The following is an 18,984-nucleotide window of genomic DNA, read 5'->3' as shown; positions in this document are numbered from 1 at the left end:
TTGGGAGCAGAAACATGAACCACTTTTCCCCTGCCCTCTTTATTACCTTAGTTTGCAAAAGCAACTACATGCGGCCAAAAAGCACATTTTAAAAAGCTCAACATCAGTGATCATGAGAGAAATGCAAATCAAAACCACAATGAGGCCGGGCGCGGTGGCTCACGCCTGTAATCTCAGCACTTTGGGAGGCCGAGGCGGGCAAATCACGAGGTCAGGAGATCGAGACCATCCTGGCTAACACGGTGAAACCCCGTCTCTACTAAAAATACAAAAAATTATATTTTTTGTATTTTGTATTGGCGGGCCCCTGTAGTCCCAGCTACTCGGGAGGCTGAGGCAGGAGAATGGCGTGAGCCTGGGAGGCCGAGCTTGCAGTGAGCAGAGATTGCGCCACTGCACTCCAGCCTGGGCGACAGAGCGAGACTCCGTCTCAAAAAAAGAAAGAAAAACGCAATGAGATGCCCTCTCATGCCAGTCAGAATGGCAATGATTGAAAAGTCAAGAAAGAACAGATGCTGGCAAGGTCATGGAGAGAAAGGAACACTTATACACTCTTGGTGGAATGTAAATTAATTCAGCCATTGTGGAAGACAGTATGGCAGTTCCTCCAAGACCTAAAGTCAGAAATATCATTTAACCCAGCAATCTTTTAAGATGGCATATCATTTTATGAATTTATTTTGCCCAGTGGAAAGCACTGACTGTTGCCAAACACTCCTGGATTCCTATCTCAGTTCTGTCAACAATTCTATAATCTTGGCCAAATTTTTTTTTGTTCTTTTTCCTAGTTTAATTGTTTTTAATAGAAAATACATTCATATAATTTTTATTACAGTGAAAACTCTCACTTTTCTCTGATGACTCTCAAAATGACCTCCCTAGCCCTCCCTGAATTTTTAATAGAAAATACATTCACGTAATTTTTATTACAGAGAAAACTCTCACTTTTCTCTGATAACCCTCAATGGACCTCCCTACCCTCCCTGAATTTTCTAGGTAGCCATATATTAATTTCATGCGTGTAATTCCAGAACACCTTTATGTCTTACAAATAAGAAAATATAAATATTCTTATCCCTTTCACTCCTTTAACAAAAGGCAGCTATATATACACGCTATACTACATCCCAGCTTTTTAATTTAATAACATATCTTGGAGAACTTTTTGTATTAGTACATATAGAGTGTTTGCATCATCTTTTTTTGATGCTTAGTATTCCATTGTATGAATGTATCATAATTTATTAAACTAGTTTTCTACTGATGGACATTTTGAGTTGTTTCCAGTCTTACTACTACTAACGTTGCAACAGTGAATATGTTGTACATACATCATTTCACCTGTGAACAAGTGTATCTGTATAGTTAGATTTCCAGAGTGAGATAGCTGAGTCAAAGGGTATATGCATTTAGAATTTTGATACATATTGCCAAGTTATTCTTCAGAATCCTTTTACCAATTTAATCTTCCACGAACAATATATGATAGTTCTTTTTTCTCACAGCCTTGTCAACAGATGATGTCATCTGGACTTGTGAATCTGATAGATAAAAGTAGTATTCCCATGAAGTTTAATTTGCATTTCTGTTATTATGAGTGAATTTGAGTAACTTTTCAAGGGTTTAAGAGCTATTTGAATTTCCAAATCTCTTAATCTCTCAGACCCATTTCCTCATCTATAAAAAGAAATAAGAGCAGTATCTAGTTTGTAGAGTTGAAGTGAAGCTCTCAGAAAGGGATAATACAGTGCTTGGCAATGGCAAACATTCAACAAAAGGTAGCTGCTGTTGTCATTTTTATTATTATTAGGCTGAATTTCTTTGGTGATTTGGGGGTAATTCAAGATTAATTTTTACAAAAAGACTTGAATAGAAACCAATACATGTGTCCCCTTGAGAGCTGTGAACTTACAACATTTCACCCCAAACATCTAGGACCCTATGGAATGTGTCTTGAACCTTTGCCCAATGGTATGAACCCCAACAACTCACTTGTCCATATTCGCTGGTATTACAGGTGCATAGTCCCAAATGACTTCCTCTGCAGCAATGAAGTATTCCCACCTCTTCATGTGCCGCCTCTGCTCACGAGTTATTTTCTTAAGATTCCTGGTTTTCTTTGGGCAGTTTTTAATGTCAATGTAAGCCTGCATCCCAGCTGAGTTAGGACAGAAAGACAATGAAATAACTCAAGAGAAGAAATTATGGTTGATTGAAATGCATATCCTTTAAATCAGCTTGTGGAAGGTTTATATTAATATAATAAGAGTGAAAGTAATGCTCAGGCAATTTTTGAACATTTTAGTTTGGAACTCTTTAAGTGGCATCCAGAAAAGGCAAGAATTTTAAAAGGGGGAAAAGGAGGAGGGGTTAGGGAAAAAATTTGGAAAGATTCCCTTTATTTCTTCATGAGCAGGCAAATTTCTAATAATTTTTAACTTCTTAAGACCTTATGAATTAAGTCTTGTTAAATTCTCATTTTTCTGTCATCTGTCCCTTAATCTATAAAATGAAGTAGCACCAGTACCTAATAAAATTGTTGTGAAAAATTAAATATTAATAACAATACATAATGCACTTATCCTCAACAAAGAAACAAAAGTTACATTGTTGTTTTAATATTATTGGGAACTCTATCTTCCACGGATATCATGATGGTTTTATTACTTCAAATATAATTTTGACTACTCGTGTGAAAAGAAACAGAAATGATCTCATGAAGTATCTCTTCCTTATATGTGTTGCTTATACATTATTTTGGTAACAAAATGATTTCCTATTGTGATATCATTTCCTTAGATTTTAGTCTCCATTTATATGAACTCTAATCTCAACAGTTTTAAAGCAAAAATGTGTAGTAGAACAATCAGTTATTTTGTTTACACGATACCACATAACGTGGGTTGATTTATTTTCCCACCTGAATTCCCCAGTGTTCTTTGGAGCTCACCCCTCAGTATATGCCATGTATGATCCATTCAACACACATTCATTGAGTTCTTCTCTGTGCTAGACTTTGTGTTCATCCCACTGTAAAGGTTAATGTTTTCATGCTAAACTTTTACACTTTCTACAACTTAGTGCTTCTGTAAATTTGCAGTTTGTCTTGTGCTAGCATCTAGGTCTTTTTCTCTGGCTGCATATGAAGTAACCCGAAGAAAGAATATCTCTATGTATGCATTTGTTTTCTTCCTCTTTTCTTCTTTCGAGGAAGTTAGAGATCTCTTTAGCTTTTGCTTAATTAAAAAAAAAAAAAAAAAAAAAAAAAAAAACCTTTGCCAATTCCTTCGCTTTCTCCATCCCCAAAGAGCAAGTTATAAATCTAAGAGCAAAATATCTAAGTTTGGTTGTTAGGAACCGAGGAAAGTTTGTCTGCGGTGCAGGTGGCTTGAAAGGGAAAGGGAGAAAGAGGGAGTTAGTGCATGGGAAGAAAGGATTCTGCATTGAGAAGCAAGACTGTCAGGAGAGTTTCTTGCCTTGCAAATGTTTTGGGGTGAGAGAAGATATGATCCACTTTCCCTCTGGGCCCACAGTCATATTTGCGGTAGTGGATGTAGCACTGACAAGGGTGATGGCTGAGACCTTATGATGGTTCTGCTCCAGGACCTGGCCGTTGAAATGAATGGAGAATAATTCTGGCCCCGAGCTCATTCCCAGCAGATGCCAGCTGATGTGGTCATGGGCACAAACTGTTATATCTGAGAGAGAGGGAGAGACACAGGCCAAAATAAGCATTCAGTCAAGTACTCTGTGATCAAACATTCACTCACCAAGTGTATTGAGCACCTGCTGTGTGTCAGGCATTGTATAAAGCTTTGAGGGAACAGACACTCCAGTTGTAGTTTGTGCCCTGCAAAAGCAGACATCTGAGTGACCAGCAAACAAGCAGTGACAACTCATTGTGATAAATGGCATTATACAGGTAACAACAGAGCTTAGAGATGGTGGATGTTAACTCAGAAACACAGGGATTGCTAAAGGATTAGGCCAAGAAGGGAACCAAGAAGGTAACCGACTGTTCTGGTCTGAGGGGTTTCCCAAGATTCAGGACTTTAACTATTAGAACTGGTAAAAAGTCCACGGCAAAATGGAATGTTTGGTCACCCCAGTCTGATCTCAGCTGGAGGGAGTCAAATCACCAGAACCGCCAATAGGGCTGAGTTCAAGCACTTAATCCTCTCAGCTCTCTAGCTCTAGTGGTCGAAGCTCTGCCTAAGGGAAGAAGATGTGAAGATGATGTGAGGATTTTCAATTGTTATTTTTACTTACTTTTTGATTGTTTTAATGACAAGTCAACGAAATCACTTTGGGGTTACACACTCTCCTTAAAATGCAGTGTACAAGTCCTCATTATGCTGAGCCATTGGGAGCTTTTCATGGAAGGAGTAGTGATAACTGAATATAAAAAGTTAGTTTTGCTCCTTCTTTGCTCCTACAGTCACTGGGAAAATGCTCATTTGCTCTGTGAGGAGACTCCATCCTTGGCTTTTAGGTTTCTGTTTTACATCTCAGATACATAATCACTAGATACTAGATAATGGGGCTGAGAATCAGTTCCTTACCCACACAAAGGCTTGTTTTTTTTAGAAGACCATTGCAACAAAGCCAGGATTCCTTGCATCACTAGGAGGCTTTGGTGGAAGCATTTATCCATGCCAAAGAAATGCTTATATTGAGTTCAGCAATTAACATATCTGTGTTAGCATTTATCATATGTATTCAATTTATTCTGCTTTATAAGGCAGAGGGTTTTTACAAATGTTTACTATTCTTAGTTTCTACTGATGGTCTTTCCCTACCTTGTCCCATTTACCCCCAATTATTCTTTTGGGAACTATAAATTCGTAAACTCTAAGCTCAGATCAATTTATTTTTATTTTTGTGCATATGGTTTTGCTTTTCTTGGCATCCACATACTTATACAGATTGTTCACTCTGCCAGGAAATAGATATTAGGATAAATGGTTAGTCCACTTTTGTAAGTAAGCACATTGAGACAACTAATTTATCCGGGGCCACAGAAGGTAGAGAAATGAGTGAAGTCTGAACTCAGATTATCCAAGGTCAAGGTCAGTTAACTAAGCCCCAGTTTTTACAAGCTCCCAGTATTGGAACTTGGGATCAACATTGGGAGTCATATGAGTATATTTTCAGAAAACCAAGTGGAAAATGTAGTCAAATGAAATAGAATACAATTTAAAAACACTACCCAGATCTCAACTCTTAACAATATTTGTGTTTTAGTAAGTGAAGCTATTTGTGATTTTCAGATGGCATTAGAGAATAACCTCTAAGAAGTTTAGTGTTTTGAAATATGGTTTATTTAGTAAAGTGGCATTTTAATTTTTTAATGTTTTTCCCTCAGGCTAGTATCATATACCCTGGATCTTTAGTTGTAGGTCAGTTCTACCAGAGAGAAATAGAAGAGATGTGGTCTAAGTGGGAATCAGTTATTTTTTCTCTTAACGATTGCTATGATTTTGCCTTCTCATAAGTGCCCAAATGCAAATGGAAAGAGAAAATATTCTAGATGCCATTGAATATTACTCTTCTGTCGCCTTTTGAAATGCTGGTTTTTTTTGTGTGTGTTGAGGATTACTCCTAATCTGTTCATCTTTACTGCAATCTTCCTGCTGATCCTTCCTGCTAGGGCTTGTCCTTGAAGAAGGCACGGTCATCATATAGAGGAACTGCAGAACTCGGAGAGAGTGGCTGAGCTGATACCTTAAGGTCTTATTCAAAGTACAGGCCAAGGTGAAACCTACTCAGGTCACTATACCTAACAAGGCTGCACATTTCTTCTCTAGCTTCTAATTCGTCTCTTCTATTTCCTGTTTAAAAAAAAAAAAGAGAAAATATTTCCTTCTTGATAGGGAGTTGCAAAACAGTGAGTATGGTCAACTTCTCTAGTGCTTTGAAGAAAACAGGACCGAAAAATTACTAATGATTTTACTGTTGTTTAATGGTACACAGCCCTCGTGTTACCTGGCATTGTCCCATTCACATATCCATTGACTGTGTACATTAGGGATGATGACTGGCTCCAGCTCTTGTTTTCATCAAACACAGCAAATAGTAGCACGATTTGCTTGTCAAACGTCTTCTGTGTCCCACCCTCAGTTAGGGTCCCTATGAAAGGAAAGACATGTTTTCAGTAGCACTGCAGATAGAAGACGCTCATTAGCTTTCCTGGATAGCAAAGAGTTTAGGGCAAGCAATCAACCATAATGATTTAAACTTGAAGAAATTCTTATTTTTTAAAATAGCATATTTATCAAGTAATAATGGTTCTAGGGTTATTTAAAATCTGGTGCCACACTGTCTTCTTTGATACTTTCTTGCTTTGGGGAACAGGCTTTATTTCATCCAGCTTGGGAAGAAAACATTTGGTGACTCTCAAGACTCTGTACAAGTATCCATTTCCTCCAGTCTCAATAGAAGAGTATATAGATATGTTAGCTCAGTTGGTAAAAGCATCATGCCCCAAGTTTAATGCTGTCATCTTATTTGTATATGAAAGGGGGCATTAGATAATTGGGTGGAAGTATCAGCATTAATCCATTCTCACTATGAGAAAAACATGCAGCTGATGGTAAAATGCAAGAAGAGTCTTTTGTAAGTTTTAAGGTTTTTTTCAGTACCATCACAGTATCTTATATATACCAGGAAATGGAAAAAAAGTCTTTGTATAATGAGTAAATACATTGGGCATGTATGTAGGTATGGTCTGAGTGTGTGTATAGGCAGATGGTGAGTCCATCACGTTATTTCCCATGCTGTGGCTCACTGTGGTTGTTTGTTTTAATGAAAGATGGACTGGATTCTCATGGGATAAAATGAAAATCCAAGCTTGCTCCTAAGAAGCCCAGCCAATAAAAGTTCTTGTAAAGTCACTTGAGTGTATTTGAAACCTACCACCCAAAGTTTTCAACTTGTTTGTAAGAAAGGAAGCTGGCATTTCACGTGTTTATAGAGCAAATTACCAGCCCAAACCTCAGATATGTCAAACATGTTAGCCAAAGTTCTTTCCAAGAGCTCTTTCAGCAGAGTATAGGCTACTGTATACTTTCTAGAAGACTTTGGCCTTGAGGTAAATGTTACAGATCATACAAGCATGACATCAGAACATACTCTCAAACAGGAATTTGCCTGGGAGAACCTTAAGGACTGAGATGAAGGAGGAATGAGAAGAAACAGAGGTGGATCCACACCCTGAAATAGCAGGTGTTTTTTTCTCTTGTCAAACAATGATCTGGTCTCCATGCCGTCTTCCTCTGCTTGATGTACAAGAAGTTACCAAGATGCTCCCAAGCTTTGTCCCATGACAGAACTCCTGACCATTCCAACATTTAGTTGTTGAATCTTTTGGTGGGGGTGTTCTTACCTTTTTTACAGATAAGCAGGGGCCCAATCAGCCCAGAGTTGAAATCCTCGATCAGATTTTCATGGGAGTAATAGATGTGTGTGAGGCATGGAGGGTCATCATGGGTGGGTCCACTGTCCTCACTGATACTCCATTCATAGGTGTATTCTCGGCCTGGAGCCACAGCGTCGTCCATCTTCTCCGCAGGGAATGTGTGGTCAAGGTAAGAAGCACCTGGAGGAGTAACAGCCATCAAGACATGTGGGCAGTTTCTGAGGATTGCGTTTTCACCACTCTCAAATCTGGGGATAGCTAAGATGAGCTCTCTGGAGATGCATATGTCCTTCAATAGTGAACTTTTATTATTTGGAAAGATTCACATATGCCCATTTCTATGCTCATGTAGTTACAAAGGCTTTGATAACATGGTGATCTTAAGAATAACAAATGTTATTTGTAAATTAAAGTTTAGCAAGTTAATTTTCCAGGGTACCTGAACAATTATTATTTAAATATAATCAGAGAATTGAATCGCCTTTGATTAGTAAACCATCTCAGAATATAAGAATGGGTGATATCTTCTTTGTGGTGTTTAATAAGACATACTTAGCCTATTAACATGAGATGGGAGGATAGTCAGAGCTGTTTATGTATTATTTTGTTTTGCTATTTCAGATCTTCTTTCCAACTGCTGTGATCCTCAGCTTTGTTTTATCTCTTTATTTCATCTTAGCCATCTGATTATCTCAATTTTTTCCCCCAGAGCCACAGCGTCTAACTCCCCTATGCAGGCTGGTTGTCTGTATGAATATGAAATGTGTCCATCCCCTGAAACTTAGATGTCTTACTTTGTACTTTGTGCACCCAAAGACACATCATTAACACCTCCATGTATATTGGACTTTCCCTACTGATAGGAGAGGGAGAGGATGAAGAAATTGGTCTTCCTTATTGAAGAGAAGGAACTGAGATACTCAATATTAAAAGAAGTGTAGAGGGTTGGGTGAGGTTTTCAATAATAAAATGGAGCAAGTGAGGTCAGGAAGGGGAGAGGTGAGTGCCATAGATAGCCAAGTGGAATGAACAGTTTCCTCTGCCTGAGGAATTCCTCATTTAATTAGGTGAAAGATTCCCTATCATCAGCTGGTGACAGAATTTCTCTTTGGGATGCAGTTATTTTTGTTTGGTACAATAACTTGATAAATTCTTTAAGAGAAGAAGGTGAGAACATCAGTGTGGATGTAGGCAGACAACAAGGATCTGGGAAAAAAAGCCTGAAATGTTTTACACGATGGGGTAAAAGGCCAATAAAACTACTCTTACTGAAGCAACTACACTTTTTGAAAAGTGAAATGATTAATCCTTCCCCTCCCCTTCCTTTCTCTTCCCTTTCTTTTCTTTTTCCTTTCCTAGTTTCTTTTCTTTTCTCCTTTCTTCCTTTCTTTGTCTTCTTCCTTCCCTATTCCCCACCCTCCTTCCCTCTCTTTCTTCCTTTCATTATCCTCATTGAGGTATAATTTGCATATAATAACATTTACCACTTTTAAGTATAATATTTGCTGAGCTTTGATAAAAACAATTACCCAGTCTTATAGCTATAGTTCCAATCAAGATAGAGAAGAGTTCCATCATTCCAAAACATTTCTTCATGCCATTTGTAGCCAATGCCCTCTGGGCCCAGACAACCACTAATCTGCTTTATTTCACTATAATTTGGCTTTTCTGTAATGTCATATCAATGGAATCATCATTACACACCCTTTTGTGTTGGATTAGTGTTAGCTGGTATGGTATATAATTTCCTATCCTTTATTTTTTACCTATCTTTGTCTCTCTCATTAAAGTGGATTTCTTAAATTCTGCATACAGTTTAGCATTGCTTTTTATTCAATCTTATTTGTTTCTTAATTGTAGTGTTCTTTCCATTTACTTTTAATGTAATTGATGATATGGTTGAATTTAAAACTGCCATCTTTATATTTATTTTCTATTTGTCTATCTGGTCTTTATTCCTTTTCCCCTTCCTTTCTGTTTTCTTTTGGATTGAGTATAGTTAGTGATGTTTAATCTCCATTGTTGCCTTCTTAGCTTTGTTTTCTTAGTGGTGCCCTTCCGTTTACAATATATAGTACATTTTTAACTTATCACAAACTTCCTTCAAATAATATTATACTATTTCACTTGTAAGAACCTTGCAATAATATATTTCCATTTCTTCCCTCCCAGCCTTTGTGCTATTGTCATACATTTTATTTATATATACATAATATACCCCACAATATATTGTTACTATTTTGCTTTAACATTTAGATAATCAATTGCCTTTTTAATAGATTAAAATAAGGAAAAAATTTCTCTATATTTATCAACTTCTGGAACTTTTCATTCCTTCTTATGAATCTAAATGTCTCTCTGACATAATATTTCTTCTATCTAAAGGAGTTCCTTTAACATTTTTTTCTGCTCTGTTAGTGAGAAATTCTTTCTGCGTTTGTATGTCTAAAACACTCTTTATTTTGTCTTCATTTAAAAAAGACTTTTTGACTTGGTATAGAATACTAAACAGACAGATTCCCCTATCTTCTACCCTCCCAACACTTTAAAGATGTCCCTAATTGTCTTCTGGTGTGCATAGTTTCTAACGATAAGTCTGCTATCATTTCTTGGTTTTGTTCCCCTGTACGTGGTGTGTGTTTTTATCTCTCACTGCTTCCAATATTTTCTCTTTATCACTGGTTTCCAGCAACTTGATAGTGATGTGGCTTGGTGTGGTTTTCTTCATGTTCCTTCTTCTTAGTTTTGTCAAACATCTTGAATCTGTTGGTTTGTAGTTTACATTACATTTGGGAATTTTTCAGTCATTATTTCTTCAAATACTTTTTCTGTTCCTGCTACTTCTGGGATCCAATTACACATATGTTAGATCACTTGATATGGTCCCACAGTTCACTGATGCTCTGTTCACTTTCTTCAGCCTTTTTAATCTCTGTATTTCACTTTGCAGTTTCTATTGCAATGTATTAATATTTTCTACTATTTCCTTTCACAGTGTCTAATGTGCTATTAATTTCATCCAGTGTTTGTTGTATTAGTGGTGTCCTTCAGTTTATAATATATAATTTTTTATCCTTTATTTTTTACCTTTATTTTCTATGCTTTATTTTTTACTTTTCATGTCAACAATTGTATTCATCTACAGAAGTTCTGTGTATGCATATTTATATTCTCTATCTTCATCATGCTCATGCTTTTCTCTGCTTTCTGGAACATATTGAGAAGATTTATGATAGCTGTCTTACTGTCTCTGCCTGCTGCTTCTATTCTCTCTTTCACTTCTCAATCTGTTGATTTTTTTCTTGGTTATGAGTCATCTCTTTCTGCTTCTTCTAATGCTTGTTTATTTTTATTAACATTGTGAATTTACATTGTTGTTTGTTGCATTCTTGTTAACTAGTATTGAGTTTTATTCACAGTTAAGATACTTGAAATCAACTTGATTCTTTCAAATCTTATTTTTTATTCTGTTGCCTCCTCAGCAGCCTGTAGTCTAATTTTATCCACCCACTGTTTCTAAATCCTTCTGACAATTCTATCCAGTGCTCATTTATTAGGAGGTCTTTCTATGTTTGATGGTAGGAACATAAACGATTACCGGCCCTGAGTAAGGTCCAGGGACTGTTCCACCTGTTCCTTTCAAGTGACATTTTTCTTACCTTCAGTACTTTCCTCACATGTATGTGCAGATCAGTATTCAACTTGACAAAACCTCTCTGTAGATTCTCTAGAGCTCTTTCTCTGTGATTATACTGTCCTCTGCAGGACTCTGCCCTAAAATCACAAATTCTAGCCACTTGAGCTTCTCCGAAGTCCAAACTCTATTTCCTCAACCCATAGAGACTCTGTCTGGGTTCTCCCTGCTTGTGCTATTCCCTGGAAACACTCTTCAAGCAGTAGGCTTAGGTGCTCATAGGGCACATCTGGTTTGTTACTCTTCTTTTACTGTCTTGAGTTGTCTGTCATTCAATGTCTGAAAACTTCTGTTTTATATGTTTTGTCTGCCTGTCTAGTTGTTGAGAAAAAGGGTAAATCTGGTTCCTTATGTTCTCAAGCCAAAGTCTGAGATGCTAAATTTCCATATAAAATATTTTTTTACATTACAGCAATGTCAGCTTCCCTTCTTTAATTGTACCTTTCCCCATCCCAACTGTGGAAAATCTATTCCACTCAAAACGCTTTGCATGAGTTTGCATGGCATCAGCATATGTTTGGATTCTCCAGGTGGGAGTGGAAAATAAGGCACATCCATTCAATAGCAATGAAGGATTCAGGTACTACAGTAACGTGCAATGTATCTCATGAGGTTCTGAGCATGGAAACCATAAGTTGAGTAGGTATATCTAGATTTACTTCTTGCATAAAGTCCTTAACATGGACCACAAGTCCATGTATGATTTACCTCTACTTCTCTCTTCAGTCTTATCATACGTCTTTTCTCTTGTTTACTATGGGCTCCTTGTCCCTTGGGTCCCCTGTCAGTTCCCCAGACATCCAAGTTCTGTCCTACCTCAGGGTCTTTGCAGATGCCATTCCCTCTGCCTAGAGTGCTCTTCCTCCCGTCTTCCTTTTGATAAATATGTGCTCATCATTCAGACATCACCTTGAATATCTGTTCACTTCTACCTTTATCTCCAATTCTGATACACATTTTTTTCTTTTACAGCACCCATCACAATTTGTAATTAAATGCCTGTGAGATTATATGACTAATTCATTTTCTTCTACTAGATCATAAGTATTTGTGTCCTGCACATTTTGGTCACCCAAGTGTGAGTTCCTCAAGGAAAAGTTCTGGATTGTATTTGTCTTAGTGTCTCTGGTGCCTTCCATAGGTACCTAGAGAAGCATGGAACATGAACATGAAGAAGATGCTCAGTGAATATTTATTAAACTCCTAAAATTTAAGGTCCTATGGGCTACAGCCTAGGTCAACAAGTCAAAGCTCATGGCTGTGTGTTGTTATGATTGCGTAATGTTAAAATAGATTAAATGCCAACATTAAACATCCGGAGAAATTATATAAGAATTTGGATTACTGGTTTCTCTTTAAAAAACAAAAACCTGGAGATCTGGTTAACAACAGGACCAAACTCCTGCACAGAATTTTGTTGGATCTGGATCTTAGCTGCCCTTTTCTGCTTTCTGATGATCAGTCCTTACTGGACCAATATTGTTCACTGAACTACTTATCTGGCTACTATAGGCATCTGAGTTTGTGAACTTTGTGCTAGCATAAAGTGGACTTTGTTGTGTCTTCCCCCAACACACCCCAAAGGATAGCTTGACACTAATAACTAATATTTACTCTAGGCTGTACTTTCACTTTGATAATAAAACTGTCAAGAGCTGAGAAATGATAAAAGCTTAAGTCACTTCCTGTAAGTTATAACATAATTCTAGTCTATAAAAGAAAAAAAGTTTATGGAGAAAGTCTCCACTAATAAGCAGGAAGCATTATCTGTGAAAGATTACAAAAGAGCTTTGGTAACAAAGCACAAACAGGACTGATAAGGAGAGTTGCCCTCTCAGGTCAGAACTTGAGTATTAACTGAAATTAGCATGGCTAGTTGATGAGCTGCACCATCTACCTTGAATCAAGCATAACAGCCCTTCTTCAATGCTTCTTGCTACATGGCCTCATAAAGTTGAAAAATGATGTTTCTGGACAGGCAGCTTCCACTGTTTCAACTGTTAAAACATCACATGGGGTTTCTATAGTAGAAAATGATATTCTTTCCACTGCCTTCACAAGCTCCCCTAAGGGCAAAACATTATATTCTTTGCAGGGTAGGAGATAACTTTTGAAGTTCTTCCTCCCTTTCTTTTTCTGGGTAAATGTGTGCTCATTCTTCAGATGTCAGATCAAATATCATCTTACACCCTTCTCGATCTCTGATTGTGATACCTGTTTGTTTGTTGTTGGTTTTTTGACAGCACTCATCGCCATTTGTAATTCAGTATTTGTGAGACTATATGGTTAACGATACTTTTTTCTGCTAGATAGTGGGAGAAAGCACTTGAACTTCAGGGTCAGAGTTGAAATATCTTGGTGGTTGTATCATTTGCTAACTGTGGGAACTTGGGAAGGTTTCTTGAAGTCCCTTTAACCTCAGTTTTTTCATTTATAATTTAAGATAATATAATCCTTTTTCTAGAGATAACTTTATCCTTTTTGATGGGTTATGAAGACTGGAAAATATTTGTAAAATTTCTGGCTCCTAACAAATGCTCTGATAGCCTGTGGGAATACATGTTCACATTTTGGTTAAGTATTTTCTTTCCCAGTCATGTTGCAATTAATACAGCCTCTTTCCTTTATGTTCTACTTTAGATAAGATAGATCTTAAGTGTTCTTGAGTTCTGGTAACACATGTGAGTAAGATAGAAATTGGTGATTTTCTTAGTTTGGGTTGCTGTTAACAAAGTGCCCTGGACTGAGTGGCTTATAAACAACGGACACTTCTTCCTCACAGTTCTGGAGGCTGGAAGTTTAAAATCAGGGTGCCAGCATAGTTAGGTTCTGGTGCAGGGTCTCTCTTCCAGGTTGTAGACTGCCATCTTCTCCTTGTATCCTCACATGGTAGAAAGAGGGTGAGTGAGAGGGTCCCTTTTATAAGGGCACTAATCTCATCATGAGGGCTCCATCCTCATTACCTAAAAATCTCCCAAAGGAGGGGGGAGGGATAGCATTGGGAGATATACCTAATGCTAGATGACGAGTTAGTGGGTGCAGCGCACCAGCATGGCACATGTATACATATGTAACTAACCTGCACAATGTGCACATGTACCCTAAAACTTAAAGTATAAAAAAAAAAAAAAATCTCCCAAAGGCCCCACCTACTAATGCCATCACACTGGAGGTTAGATTTCAGTATGTGAATTTTTGGAGGACACAAACTTCCAATCCATTGTAGTGATGTATCTATTCCAAAGGCGATGAAAGTAAATAAGACTTTTTTGGTAAAAGTACTTTTTTTTTTTTGGTAATAAGTAAGACAAAGTACCTGCTCAAAATTATCAGCAAAATCAATAATTTTAAAGCAAGGGAAAAATAATGCATAGTCCTTACTTTCTAATCAGTCTTCGGCCCCTCAGTTTAGCTCAGTAATGATTAATATCATCATGATCATGACCATCATCATCCACTAGGTTCCAGGCTCTGTGCTAAATGCCAGAGTACAAATGTAAAGAAGACAGGGCCTGGGCCCCTGAGGGGCTCTGCCTAGTTAACTCTAGGGTACATGTTGGTGCCCTAATTGTGATAGGTTTGACCTCTAGATTTCTTCTAGGGCTACAATTAGAACACACTGTCAATCTGGAATGAGAACCAACCAATGTAAGTATCTAAAACTTGCCCAAGATGCTATAACACTTGTGCTAGGTATAGCAGGGTGACTGATTTTCTAACAATATTGAACCTATCTGTAAACAATCAATGTTTCACACCTAGATTTATTTTAACACATACTGGGCTTAAAAAATTATTGTATATACTTGTGTACATGATATTTTGAGATAGATAATGAAAGGTTACTCTAGTCACACAAATTAATGTCTGTCTAATTGATCAAACTAAATTACTCAGAATTTCACATTCGCCTGTCAGTTACATATAAGATGAATTTCAAATAATTAAATGAATGATGTTAATTAAGTTTAGTATACTACTAAAAGTTGAATTATGAGCATCTTGAAACAGTGAATGATACAGACTTGTACATAGGATATATTCTATAATTACATTGAGTGAGATGGCTAATGAGATAATTGGGGTGTAATTTTATCAATGCTTTTATTCTTTTCACTTCAAATTATTTTACCTTTAGTCTAGAATAAAACAGGTTTGTTGTATCTTTGATTTTGCAACATACATTAATATAAAGTATAAAATACAAACAGCTATTAAGAGGAAGCATTTGTGAGATGCAGTTTTGGTGAATGTGATTTTGACTTTGTAATCAAAATAAAAAAAATTAAGCTTTAAACTGAAAAGAAGAGAAATGGACAGGGACAACTATTGTGCTAGAGCACAAGAAGTCCTTGTTCAGCTGCTTGCTGGAATAAAATCTTTACACAAGGGTAGCTCTTCATTTATATTTACTCAGTTCTGTTCATTTCCTGCTCAGTCGATAGTCAGCTTTGTATTGTATTTATTCTTGTCATGATGTACTAATTACTTGCCAAAGGCTCTCAGTATTTTTTAAAAATGAAAAATGGTGCATACAAGCTTTGGGAAAGTGAAGTTACATAAAGAACCTTTTTGGTTACTCATTAGGGTGCTCACTCAGTAACTCTTCCCTTGTTACTTATTTTTGTGAACAACTCTTTTCCTCTCCTAAGTTAATAAACTTAGTGAATGCTTCAGTGCATTCAAAGATTCAGAATATTCTTTTAGAAGCTATAATGTAGGCAATGGGCGAATCAATGCTGATGTTTTATAAAGAGCTGATTTCATTGCACAGGACTTGCAAGTCTCTTTGGAAAAGGGATCCACATTTTTGTGATTTATTAAATATACAAACTATAGCCGTTATAGTTTGTTTCAGGTGTTTATCATATACTCAAGGAAGTCTCTACATAAAGCCAAAATATTCAGATGAGAAGTGAAAAAATGTAATCACCTACATTAAGTCAAGCATTGGAATGTTTTGGAAAAATCTAGAAGAGCAAATTTTTGTATAGAGAATTTGGCAACACTTAGAAACAACGAACAATGTCTGGCAGAAAACGTGTTTTATTTGGAGAGCTGGCTTACCAGCAGATGGCTATATATTATAGAACTAATTTTGTGACATTACATTCATATGCAACTCATATATTTAAAATATGAGAATATAACTAAAAGAAAAGAATAATACTAAATTCTCCATGAAACAAGCTTTTTAAAGGTAATTGACCAAAACGACTTTGAAAATTTTACTGAACAACAAACTTTGCTCAAAGGTGCAGCATTGAAGTCAATTTGATGCATGCTAGTTACAGAGTTTCTGAAAATTTAACCTCAAATTGAAACCCTTTAGTGACAGTTTTTAAGTGATTAGTTACAGTTGCAGATACTTTATTCCCTGATCTAAGACAGTCTTATTAAATACATTATTAAAGGAAATGTCCTTACAAGCATTTTTACAAATCACCGTTTGTCCATTCTGTCAAAAAGGGTTATCCAGAGTTGTCTTATGTTCTGTTGTGGTTTCTCAAGCCAGTGTAATACTATCTTAACCCCCTACCACCTGTCTCTCAAATACCTACCTCTGAGACAGAGGAATCTGGATTCTCATGTAACTGGCTCAGCATGCAGTTAGTTTATCCCCACTCCCAAAAAAATAGCTCAAACCACAGAGGGAGGCTATAGGTGAGGGTGAGTGTCAGACATGCAGGAGGAGATGTTTTATTTTAATGCAGAGGGCATAATGAAATCAACTTAGAAGGCTTGTCTTTTACCATAAAAGATACTATCTGCTTACTAGATTTGCATCTCATTTCCAAGGTAAAATTTTACTTTCCCTACCAATATGTATTTACCTTTCTTAGATTCATAGGACCAGAGGCAATATTATATGCCAATAATCATGTCTCCAGTGAAAGTTGTGGGAGCATTTTAAGCAATTGCTCATAAATAACTGCTGGCTGTAGGGAATGTAGGGACAAATAAACAGTAAAGGAAGAGGGATAGTGTTGCAAGGTTCATTCACTGTGCAAACAGCCCAGGTAGGGTCCAAAGTCTACAATTCTTACCTCCTCCCTTATTTGAAATGAAACCTGCATGTGACATTTTGATATTTTGAGGTTTCTCCCCCTTCTTCTTTACATTGCTAAGCTTCTGATGCAGTCGTCTAGAAGCCTCATAAGTAGGTGAAGCGGTTGTTCACTATGTCACTGTATGATTTTAAGAACATAGGAGAAACTCCTGTTCCCACTACCTCACCCAGAGTCTTGCCAAATTCACTTTGGAAGAAATCTCAGTGCCACAGTTAATGCTTCATTGTTTTTCCTCAAGCCAAAGATTAAGTGCTAATGCAAGTACTCCTAAGGAAGGTAGTTCATTGACCTATTATCAGTCACTTATACCTTAGTGGATATGAGTTTGAGAACAGTTTATATAGAAAATAATAAATTTAAAAATTACTTTCTGATTTTTTCTGAAACTAACAAGTTTTAAGATAAATACTAAATTATTTGAACACATTTTAATTGAAGAATTATCTTTACTATCATGGCTAATATTTATTATCTGTTATATGCCAGTCATTATTCTAAGATTTCACGACAACAAACCTGTATGACAGAGACATGATTATTATTACCATTTTACAGATGAGAAAGATGAGGCACACAGAGATTAAATAACTTCATAAAAGTCACTGAGCCAGGATTTGCACTTATTAGTCTAGTTCTAAAACCTGCACATAAACCACTCTCCTACTCAATTATTCTCTCAAAGGTATGATGGCTGGAACATGTAGGAGAAGGAAAGATATTTGTGAACTATGAAAAGTCTGAAATTATTTTAAAATGTTATCATACCAACAACTATTATAATATGGATACAATTTTTTTATACCAGTGCCTGATGGAACTCTACTATGCTTACAATGATCTGAACATCAGCATAATGGGATAATTAGAACCATATTAACATCAGGTACTTACTATTCAGCGGCTGATACAATAACTTGCATGACTATTATCTTTATGATTATTGCCATCATTGTCATCATTATTTATAGAGAGCTTATCCGATCCCAGGAACCATGTTTAGTACTCTACCTAAGTGACCTCATTTAAATTTCAGGCAATCTTATGGGTGGTTATAATCATTTCCATTTTATAGATGAGAAAACTGAGGCTCAGAGATGCTAAAGTCGTAGAATCAGAAATGATAAAGCTCGAATTTTAACTTGTCTGCCTTTAAAGCTTACTTTCTTAACCACTTCACTATGTCCAAAAGTCTAATACTATTAATGCTTCTAGTCTCACCACCACCAAATACCACTTATTGAGTGTCATCTATGTGCCAGGAAGCCTATATCAGGCTAGTTCTATGTCACTATGTCAGTGGCTCATGGGCCAAACCCAACCAATTTCCTGTTTTTGTAAATAAAATTGTATTGTCAGAGGCGGTCTTACTCTGGTGTATGACTTGAGGGAAAGAATACGGTAATAAAGTTAATTAGTTCTGGCATCTGTAACCAAAGCCAAAAAAATAAGTATCGTCTATGGCTGCTTTTGTACTAAAAGGCAGAGTTGAGTACTTGCAACAGAGATCTTATGGCCTGCAAAGCCAAACAAACTTACTATCTGGCCCTTTATGGAAAAATTTACTGACCCCCGCCTTAAACCATCTTTCAATGTATGTATTATTATTCCCATTTTAAGATGAACATATGAGAATTCAGAGAAATTAGATAACTTGCCCTCCCAAACATTAAAGAGTAAGAACCCAGTGAAAAATGCAGGTCTAGAGGACTCCAAAACCTTTTCCTTTTCTTCTCTCAAAACTTACAACAGCAACAATTTTTATAATTACCAGTTGCAAGAGATTTCCCTAACACGTGGTTAAC

The 18,984-nt window shown here is 36.6% G+C and overlaps 1 protein-coding gene across 1 annotated transcript in view; it reads right to left on the bottom strand.

Annotated features, from left to right (window-relative positions):
* The window catches only part of F5 (coagulation factor V), a 100,311-nt gene that overhangs the window by 67,038 nt on the left and 14,289 nt on the right, over positions 1 to 18,984 (bottom strand). The window contains exons 4-7 of the mRNA XM_003824624.6: positions 7,385 to 7,597; positions 5,986 to 6,129; positions 3,477 to 3,698; positions 1,993 to 2,158 (exon numbers count right to left, since the gene is read on the bottom strand). Of these exons, the coding sequence (XP_003824672.4) occupies positions 1,993 to 2,158; positions 3,477 to 3,698; positions 5,986 to 6,129; positions 7,385 to 7,597 (745 nt within the window). The remainder of the gene's footprint in view (positions 1 to 1,992; positions 2,159 to 3,476; positions 3,699 to 5,985; positions 6,130 to 7,384; positions 7,598 to 18,984) is intronic.

The sequence above is a fragment of the Pan paniscus genome, chromosome 1 (genome assembly GCF_029289425.2).
Source record: "Pan paniscus chromosome 1, NHGRI_mPanPan1-v2.0_pri, whole genome shotgun sequence".
NCBI classification, from domain to species: Eukaryota; Metazoa; Chordata; class Mammalia; order Primates; family Hominidae; genus Pan; species Pan paniscus.
The sequence above is the reverse complement of the archived record's forward strand: the minus strand, read 5'-3'. Positions and strand labels throughout refer to the sequence as shown.